Source organism: Miscanthus floridulus, chromosome 9 (assembly GCF_019320115.1).
Source record: "Miscanthus floridulus cultivar M001 chromosome 9, ASM1932011v1, whole genome shotgun sequence".
Classification (NCBI taxonomy): Eukaryota; Viridiplantae; Streptophyta; class Magnoliopsida; order Poales; family Poaceae; genus Miscanthus; species Miscanthus floridulus.
The window spans coordinates 23,194,325-23,204,340 of NC_089588.1; the positions used below are offsets into that span (position 1 = coordinate 23,194,325).

At 47.6% G+C, this 10,016-nt stretch overlaps 1 protein-coding gene and 1 pseudogene across 1 annotated transcript; both read left to right on the top strand.

Moving 5' to 3' along the window:
* The first annotated feature begins 446 nt into the window (after positions 1 to 446).
* Positions 447 to 3,497, top strand: LOC136483542 (large ribosomal subunit protein uL3-like). Its single transcript, XM_066480637.1, has 6 exons — positions 447 to 487; positions 613 to 717; positions 1,464 to 1,574; positions 1,865 to 2,169; positions 2,540 to 2,949; positions 3,075 to 3,497. Exons 1-6 carry the CDS (start codon positions 475 to 477, stop codon positions 3,331 to 3,333), a joined length of 1,203 nt encoding a protein of 400 aa, XP_066336734.1. The 5' UTR covers positions 447 to 474; the 3' UTR covers positions 3,334 to 3,497.
* A 1,673-nt stretch (positions 3,498 to 5,170) lies between these two features.
* LOC136479466 (uncharacterized) lies at positions 5,171 to 6,794 on the top strand (annotated as a pseudogene).
* The last annotated feature ends 3,222 nt before the right edge of the window (positions 6,795 to 10,016 follow it).

Here is a 10,016-nt window from a genome sequence, read left to right on the forward strand (position 1 = left end):
ACCCCGTACAGAGCGGGAGCTATCTGCACTGCGTATGTCCTTTTTAAATCGGTATTTGTTCTATTTTTTTGGAAACAAATTGGTATTTGTTCTATCATGCCAACTGAATCAACCAAAAGGTTGCACAAAAAAGATTTTTTTTTAATTCTTTGTAATATATATATGTCGCTCAATAACACGCTATGTTTTTTACTCTATGTTTTTTACTTCATAATAAAGTAGAACAATATCAGAGAAAGTAGTAATAAAAACGAAACATATACAGGGACATTAAGTAGAGGAAATTGGCATGTAAACGAAAACAGAGTACTGGGCCGAACCCACAATACCACAGCCCAGAAGGCCAGACCAACAGCCCATACTTCAACAGGGGCATTTCAGTCCTGCGTGAACGAAACCCTCGCACCCTGGACCCTCCTATATAAACCTCTCCTAGGGTTTACGCACGCGCACACACACAGGTGAGCGTAACGAATGCGCCGCCGGCGTAAACTCCTCCCGCCTCGATTCGCCTCGTTCGCTCGCCGGCGGCGGCCATTTCGTCGCCGCGGGGGCGAGCCGCCCACGTTGTGCTCGCGGCGGATCTGATGGGTTTGTTGTGATGGCCTGCAGGTAAGGAGGAGGAGGCGAGGATGTCTCACCGCAAGTTCGAGCACCCGAGGCACGGCTCCCTCGGCTTCCTCCCCAGGAAGCGGTCCTCCCGCCACCGCGGCAAGGGTACGCACGCATCTCTCACTCTCTCCGTCAGATGGTTCCGTGTGGCGGATGCACGATGCGGGATAAGGGGGGCTAAAACAATGGAGATGTTGATTTGCATGGAGATTTAATGGTGAAACCAAGCTTTTGCTACAGTGATTAGGCTTGAAATCAAGAAATTAGGGGGGGCTGGAGCCCCCCCAGTCCCCCCTGTGGATCCGCCGCTCTTCCGTCGTTCGTGTTTCCCCACGGTTGTTAGATTCGTTTGCGTGAGCCTGCCGATTGTGTAGTTCGTGTATCTTTAGGTCTCTCTAGTTTGCCACCACTGCTTTGACATGCCTTGTCTCCATACATGGTGATCTGATATGTTCTACGCTTCAGCTTGTAGAACTGAAGTGTTATTTATGTTACTTCTAGTTATACAACTCATTCAGTGATGCTCCACTTGTACTGCGTTTGTGGTATTGTTATTCGTCATGTAATGATTTTCATAGGTTTGTCTTGCTTCAGTGAAAGATTTGCATATGTATGTGCAATCCGACACTGTCATCATGTATAATCTGAAAACGTGATGTACATTATGTTGCTGTGAATACTAAACTATGGTTTGTTTTGGTCATTCATGCTGCACTAAGTGCTTTTACCTGTTTAGTATGATATGTCATGCTGCACTAAGTGCTTTTACCTGTTTATTATGATATGCACATTCCTTTGGCAGGTTTACTTCGTGTCCAGACAATCTGATACTAGTTTCCCTGTTTTTGCAGTGAAGTCATTCCCCAGGGATGACCCCAAGAAGGCTTGCCACCTCACTGCCTTCCTTGGCTACAAGGCTGGCATGACTCACATTGTGCGTGAGGTCGAGAAGCCTGGATCCAGTATGTCCACCCCCCTTCTCTTTTTTAGTAATCAATTGATTTGATCACATTGTCCAGTTTTTTATATCTGAAAAATGAATTGTAACATATGGACGATTTCCAGCCAACAGTTTTACTTTTTTATGTATTTGGAAACACTTAACTTTAGATGATAAGCCACACAAGTATTTCTTCACAGGTCCATGAACTTACTCAAGACATAGTTTTTTCTTTTTTGAATACACTGATGAATCTTGAGTACATGTATTACTCCATGATCATAACTGCCCTGCCTATTTGATCTCCTTCAGAACTCCACAAAAAGGAAACCTGTGAGGCTGTTACCATCATTGAAACCCCTCCTCTTGTCATTGTTGGGCTTGTGGCATATGTGAAGACTCCTCGTGGCCTCCGCACACTCAACACTGTTTGGGCTCAGCATCTTAGCGAAGAAGTGAGGAGAAGGTTCTACAAGAATTGGTGCAAGAGCAAGAAGAAGGCTTTCACCAAGTATGCTCTCAAGTATGACAGTGATGCTGGCAAGAAAGAAATTCAGCTGCAGCTTGAGAAGATGAAGAAATATTCTTCTGTTGTCCGTGTCATTGTCCATACCCAGGTAAGAAGCCTAATTGTTCTCTGTTGCTCATTCATATTTGTAGGAACAAAGTTTCTTAATGATTGATAATGCAATTACTATTGGTCTCTTATTTGGCTTCATTAGTCCTGTTTATGCAATCCTTGTGTAGTCAAATGGATGTTTATTTATATGTCAATGATCATGTTGTGTTTTATTTAAATATATATGTTACAATCCTTGTTATTAAATTTCAACTTCCATTGTATTATCTGTCAATGATCATGTTGAGTTTTTTATGTGTTACGATCCTTGTCTTGTTATTAAATTAAAACTTTCATTGTACTTCAGTGCCTGCAGTGAAGTAGGCCTATTAGCAAAATCTGACCTCTTCTGTATTTCTATCTTTCAGATTAAGAAGATGAAGGGTTTGAAGCAGAAGAAGGCTCACCTCATGGAGATTCAGGTCAATGGTGGTACCATTGCTGACAAGGTGGACTATGGCTACAAGTTCTTTGAGAAGGAGGTCCCGGTTGATGCTGTCTTCCAGAAGGATGAGATGATTGACATTATTGGTGTGACCAAGGGTAAGGGTTATGAGGGTGTGGTCACTCGTTGGGGTGTCACCCGCCTTCCTCGCAAGACCCACAGGGGTCTGCGCAAGGTTGCTTGTATCGGTGCATGGCATCCGGCTAGGGTATCCTACACTGTTGCCCGTGCTGGTCAGAATGGGTACCACCACCGTACTGAGATGAACAAGAAGGTTTACAAGATTGGCAAGGTTGGACAAGAGTCCCATGATGCCTCCACAGAGTTTGACAGGTACTATTTCGGAGCTTCTCTGAAGCACTGTTTCATTAAATGAGAGCCACATGAATCTGTAGTAACTTGCACAATCTGCTTTACCTTCGTTGCTCTTGTTGCTAATGAATGGCTGGTATCTGCAGGACTGAGAAGGACATCACTCCCATGGGTGGCTTCCCCCACTATGGTATAGTGAAGGGCGACTACCTGATGATCAAGGGCTGCTGCGTGGGTCCGAAGAAGAGGGTGGTGACCCTCCGCCAGTCCCTTTTGAAGCAGACTTCTCGGCTGGCCCTGGAGGATATCAAGCTCAAGTTCATCGACACCTCATCCAAGTTTGGGCACGGTCGCTTCCAGACTACCGACGAGAAGCAGAGGTTCTATGGCAAGCTCAAGGCCTAAGTTTGTTCTGGTGCTGGTGCTGTGGTGCAGCGACAAGTCTCATTTGTCAAAACCAACCTGTGATACTCTTGTTACCTTGCCGTACTAAGTTTTGTAGCGGATGTTTTGGGAACATGTTCTGGCCTTCTATGGATTCTGGCCTTATGGATTTGTGCTCTACTGCAGACCTGCAGTGTCTGTTCTGTGCGCCCTTTTGCTAGTTGAATGCCTAATCTTTGCATATAGATTACGAAACTGCGGGCTATTGTCTAGCGCTTCCATTTGTTCGCTGTTCTAAGCTGCGTGCTGGGAATGTGAACAATTATTCATACTATTTCCTACCAGTATCTTCCGATCAAATGACATTTCGTGGATCTGTATCCTTAACCGTAAGAACCTCATGCAGCCAGAACCTAATGAGGCTTGAAGTTTTTCGAGTACACAGCAGTCTTCGGTCTTATGTATGCGTTGAGGTCAGAATATTTTCAGCTGGTTAATATAAAATGGACGCAGCTAAATTTTCAGCTGGATAATATAAAATAAAATGGACGAAGCTAAATTACGGCCAGGCGACGCAAGACCGTCTTCAACCTTGTGTGCGTCCTCCCTTTCCCTCCCCTTCTTCCTCCTAGCCGGTGGCCACGCTCTACTCATCGCCCATGGAGTCCTCCCCTTTCTCGCCACCGCCATGACCTTCTCCCTGAGCTCCACCGTCGCAATGCCCCTGCCCTGACCTAGCTCGGCCGGCTCCATCGTCGTCATGGCCCCTAACCGTTCTCCAGGCATCCCCACCGTCTGACCGGCCTTCCTCCCCCCAAACCTTCCCAGCCTCCCCGTTCTTGCCGCCGCCATGACCTTCTCCTCCTGCTCCACCGTCGCAACGCCCCTGCCCCGACCTAGCCCGGCTGCCACCATGGCCCCTAACCGCCCTCCAGCCATCCCCACCGCCTGGCCCGCCTTCCTCCCCCCAAACCTTCCCTTTTTAAGCTCGTTGGAGTTTGTGGAAGATGAGAGAGAGAGCTCACCAGAACACTAACTCGTAGATCTAGGAGGAGGGCGACATACCTAGCTGGATCTGCCATGGCCGCCACCGGATCCGCCCGTAGTCTCCATGTCTGCCGACTCCACAGTTGGGCGCGGGTGCGGTCGCTCGCTAGATCCGCCATGGCCGCCACCGGATCCGCCCGAAGCCTCCATGTCCGCCGACTCTGGATCCGCCCGAAGCCGCGACGACCATGGCGCGGTGGGGTGTGGGCGTGGCCGCCGGGGAGGAGATCGCCGAGAGAGAGAGAGAGAGAGAGAGAGAGAGAGAGAGAGAGAGAGAGAGAGAGAGAGAGAGAGAGAGAGAGGAGAGGAGAGGGCGCGTGCGGGCTGCAGGCCTGCAGGTAACAAAGACAAAATACCATATATTGAGTTATTCTTATTGTGATTGTGGACTTGGATAGTTCAAACTCGGATCTACGTTGTGACATTTATAGACGATTTGTCGATTAGGTGGTCTGGTTGTTAGATTGCGTTATGGTTTATATACAAATTGGGGTTCAAAGTATGAGTATATATATAAATAATAGAGTAAAGTATGCTAACGATTTGACCCCTAGACTATCAAATTGCACATTTAGCTATCTGGTCCGGTCCTTAAACCAAATTTATTCCGGTCCCTAAACTATCAAATCACACGTTTAGCTATCTGAATATTGTTTGGGTTTCACTTTAATCCTATCAGATCTGGACGCGTGGTCCATAATGACGGTTCAATATTTGAGCTCTTATGTTGTTGCCAAATTGGATGAGTATTTGGAAAGTGGAAACCAGCTCCTCCACGTTTCATCCCATGCTATTCTGTTTCATCTCGACGATGGCGACAAGATTGGCTCTGGCAGCGATCGGTGGTAGAAGGAGGTTGCCAAATCGAGGAGAAAATGAGGCCATGACAAAGCCACACATCGGAGCAAGTCACAACCTCTGGGTGGGGATGGTGTCGTTGCTACGAGGGAAAGTGGAGGCGCCGCAGCCATATAGTGAGTTAAACATCCCCTCCGCTTTGTCAATTTCTGGGTTATGGATATTGATTTCGGAGTTGTAGTGGTAAGGGTAGATAAGAAGGATTGTTCTTGGTCTATTGATTGTGGTTTTGGGGGTAATTGATAGGGTTTTGAATTTGAGTGATAAACTGATCAAGGTGCACTGCTAATGTAGGTTCTGGTGTTGATGAATTTCCGATTGAGTTACACCATGAGGGTTTTCTTTGTTGGATTTGGTCATCTCAGGTCGTATGTGGATGAGAAAATCGACTGGTTCGACTGGATCGAGTCTGAGAAGTAGTCTGCTTTGTGGTTTGAGGATTTCCTTCAACAACTAGGATATGAGAACAACAGAAACATCAATCTTTTGGTCGTGCCAGGGGAAAATCTTGCTAATGGATTGATGGTGATTGCATCAGATGATGATGATACAAATCTGATGATCAGTGTGGTTGAAAGGTGGAGAATCGGGTTGTGTATGTTGATCATGATGACAATTTGGTAAGTGTTGATTGGGATGACATTGTTGCCAATCCAATGAATGAATTTCCTAAGGTATTGAGCCACCATAAAGTTGTTTGCTGAAAAGAAGACATGAGACAAGTTACGTATGTTGTATACTAATCTAAAGAAAGTAAGAGTTGATCAAGCTGTACCAAGCCAGGAACCTGATCATGAAGCTGACAATGGATCTGAAGTTCATGAGTTCATAGATAGTGACAATGAAATTTGTGGTTGAGATGATGATCTCATGGAGGATGCTATTCATTTGGAGGCCAAACAAGTCAAAGGCAACAAAAAGGCAAAAGGTAGCTAGGTGAAGGCTACTGTGATCAGTAAACCGCCTCAAGTTCATGAAGAAACTGACACCGAGGATGAGGGACTGGAACTGCCGCGATCAGATGGGGAAGAAGAACAGAGGCTGAGGTTCAATTCATGAAATCCAGAGGACATGAGCAACCCAACATTCTTTGTTGGGCTTGTTTTCCCATCAGTTGAGAAGCTTAGAGAGGCAATAACAGAGCATAGTCTGAGAAATAGAGTAGAAATCAAACTACCCAGGGCCTTGTTTAGATTGTAAGTTTTTTCATTCTCTCTCCATCACATCAAATCTTTGACACATGCATGGAGTATTAAATGTAGATAAACAAAATAACTAATTACACAGTTTGATTGCAAATTACGAGACGAATCTTTTGAGCCTAGTTAGGCCATGATTGGACAATAATTGTCAAATATAAATGAAAGTGCTACAATGCCAAATACTGATTCCTAACCTTAATCTAAACCAGACCTAGGAATGACAAGAGAAGATTGAGGGCTCATTGTGCTGAAGGATGCCCTTGGAATCTATATGCATCATTGAACAACATGGTTAGATCATTTCTCGTGAAGTCATACCGTGGGAGTCACAACTATAAGAAGGAGTGGGTGTTGAATTTTGAGATGCACTTCTAGATGGCTGCCAGACAAGTACGTGGACTATTTCACAGCCAATGACAAGATGAGTATTACCAGCTTTGGTAGGATTGTTCAGAAGGATTGGAAATTAGAATATGACACCTTCAAGGAGTAAGATTGCTAGATCTAGACGAGGAGCGCGAAGAGCTACCGTGGAGGACGAGGGCAGCGCCGTGGCGTGGCTAGACGGGGAGGGTGCGTTAGCGGCCAGGGTGTGTGCGGTGGACCACGATAGGGAGGGCGCATGTGATGGAGCTGGACGGGGAGGGAGTGTCCGATGGCAGCAACAAAAGAGGAGTCAGATCATCTAACTTTGACCTCCTGAACTGTACTCTGCAGTCAATCATCGTAGCCATCCATTTTAGATCCAACTATGAGACTCTCCCGTAACCAATTTAATAGGCCTGCAGCCGGCCCATCTGAGCCCAGCCACGGACTCCTCCCGTTCCCCTGCGTGACTCGTATGGTCGTCGCCTCTGCCGCCGTTGCGGACTCCCGTTCCCCTGCGCGAGGTCATCGCCTACGCCGCCGGTCGCTGGATCCGCACACCCGTCCTCGCCCGTCCATCACCAAGTTCTCCACCTCGCCGGCGCTCCCCTCCACTCCCTACACGATCTGGTGGCATGGTGCGTCAGCTGCTTCTCCATCTCGACTGCGCTCCCCTCCACGCCACCGAGCATCGTCGCCGTCCCATAGCCGGTCGCATCAGCGATGGTCCTCACCACGCCGGAAGTTCCTCCCCGCCACCGCGTCAATCGGCATCATGGCTGCAGGCGGCGCCACTCCATGGCTAGGCACGCTGGTGGTCAGTACATTGGGGATAAATTGTGTTCCCAGGAATGTTACAAACTGTGTTCCTAGTGCTGTAAATTTGCAAGTGCTAGCAACCTATGTAAATTGTGACTATTGCCAATGGAACTGTAAAGATTTTGCTTCGTGGCTGTAGGCGGTGGTGAAAGGTCCTTGTTTGGTTTTGGTAATTGAGTGACAACTTAGGTGGACTAATTGTGTTTATGTGAGATACACAGGTGATTAGTCCACAGGTACATGTGTGTGAGCAACATATGCCATGAAGGTGAAAATGGCTTGGAGATGTTGCAAAGCTCACACATGTGATGATGAAGGAGCTTAAATGCACATGAGACATGACATTGAGTCATGTGATCAAGGTGGAGAAGATCAAGACAAGACTTGGCTTGATGGACCGGTTGCAAGCGTGAAAGGCAAGTCGAAGGCTTTGGAGTGATGGACCGCGTGGCGGTGAAGCTTGAGCAAGACTTGGCGCCGATGGACGATGGCAACGGTGAAGAGCAAGTAGAGTCAAGATCGATGAACCAATATGATCATGTGATGATATGAAGTGGATCATATCATTGTTGATCGTGTTGGTGCATGTGTTGCATCGACATTGGAGGAGATGGAATGGAATGCGCAAGGCAAAGGTATAACCTAGGGCATTTCATTTCACCGGTCATAGGTGTGTAGAGAAGTTTATGACCGGGTTTAGGATAGATGGCCGTACTATCAAGAGGGGCAAACTTGTTTGCATATCGGTCATCTAGTGCCACTCGAGTGATCTAACTTTGCATTGTCGCTAGGATCGAGTGGCGTGGCAAGTTGAGTGGCTAACATCCTTTGGGAAATGATTGTGAAAATGCTAACACACTTACACATGGTGGTGTACACTTGGTGGTGTTGGCACATTTACACTTGGTGATGGAATGCCTATTTTCTATTGCGCCGGATGCAAATTCTTGTGGTTAGCACACTTGAGCAAGGGTGAAGAGAATGGAGAAGATGCTGGCGTCGGTCAACTGACCGGACGCTGGATCTGAATGCACCGGACGCTGGCAGGCTGCGTCCGGTCGCGCTGACGTGGAGTGTAGCAGTAGCTGGAGAGTGACCGGACGCTGGATGCGTCCGATCGCGTTCGATCGGACGCGTCCGGTCATGCTCGGGAGCTTACTGGAAACGACCGGACGCTGAGGGTCTAGCGTCCGGTCAGTTAAGTGCTGCTGCGTCCGGTCAAGTCAAATGACCGTTGGAACTGGGACACGTGGTCGTCTGCGGGCGACCGGACGCTGAGGTCCAGCGTCCGGTCAACACGACCGGAGCGTCCGGTCGGCCCGACCGTTGCCCAGTGAAGGGGTAACGGCTAGTTTAGCCCTTGGGGCTATAAATAGAAGTGGCCCTCGGCCATGGCTGGTGCTGAGCACCTTGGGGGACTTTGTGTCCATGCTTGAGAGTGCTTGGGAGCCCTCCATCACACATATACTTGATAGTGATCATTCGATTGTGTGAGTGAGCGATTCTAGTGCGATTGCATCGTGAGGTTGCATCGAGTGGCACTAGGTGATCGAGTTGCAAGCCGGTGGTGCTTGTTACTCTTGGAGGTTGCCACCTCCTAGACGGCTTGGTGGTGGTCTCCGTCGAAGCTCGCAAGAAGCTTGTGCGGCGCTCCGGAGAAGTGCTTGTGAGGGGCATTGTGCTCACCCCGCGGGAGCCGCGAAGAGCAACTCTAGTAAAGCGTGTCATTGAGCTACCCTCACTCAAGGGGTAGGTTCTTGCGGCGCCCGACGTGCGGGCTTAGCGGGTGATGCTAATTAGCCGCCGAACCACCAAGTGAGCGGTCGACACAACGGGGACTAGCGTGTTGGCAAACACGTGAACCTCGGGAGAAAAATCATCGTGTCAATCTTGTTCTTCCCGTTGGTTTGCATCCCCATTACACAAGCTTGCAATTACTTTTATACATATTAAGCTTGTGTAGTTGCTCTTGTAATTAGATAGCTTGCGTAGCTTGCTAATTACCTTCTTGCTTGTGTAGCATAGAAGTAGCTCCCTTGCGTGGCTAATTTGGTTTTAGTAACCTTGTTAGTCACATTGCTTAGTTTGTGTAGCTAAGTATTTGCGCTCTCTAATTAGGCATTGGTTGCCTTGTTATTGAGCATTGCTAGTGAGCTTAGTTAGCTTTGTGCTTTTGCTTACTAGCATGTGTAGGAGCTCCCTTGTCGCTTAAAGTACTAGTGGCATAAGTTTGTGTAACCTTGCTCCTAGAATTGTTTAGGAGAGCTCTAGCTAGCCCGGCACCTTTGTTGCTTAATTGTTATCTTTGCAAGGTGCTAGTGAACATATATAGTGGGGTATAGTCTTGGCTAGACCGATAGTTTTAATTCCGCATTTGTATCGGTTAGCCGACGCGATTAAGTTTTAGAAAAG

What these genes read in the sequence shown, in the direction of transcription:
- LOC136483542 (XM_066480637.1), top strand. An exon ending in CTCCCGCCACCGCGGCAAGG is followed by an intron (nt 718 to 1,463) that starts GTACGCACGCAT and finishes CTGTTTTTGCAG; the next exon opens with TGAAGTCATTCCCCAGGGAT. An exon ending in GGTCGAGAAGCCTGGATCCA is followed by an intron (nt 1,575 to 1,864) that starts GTATGTCCACCC and finishes GATCTCCTTCAG; the next exon opens with AACTCCACAAAAAGGAAACC.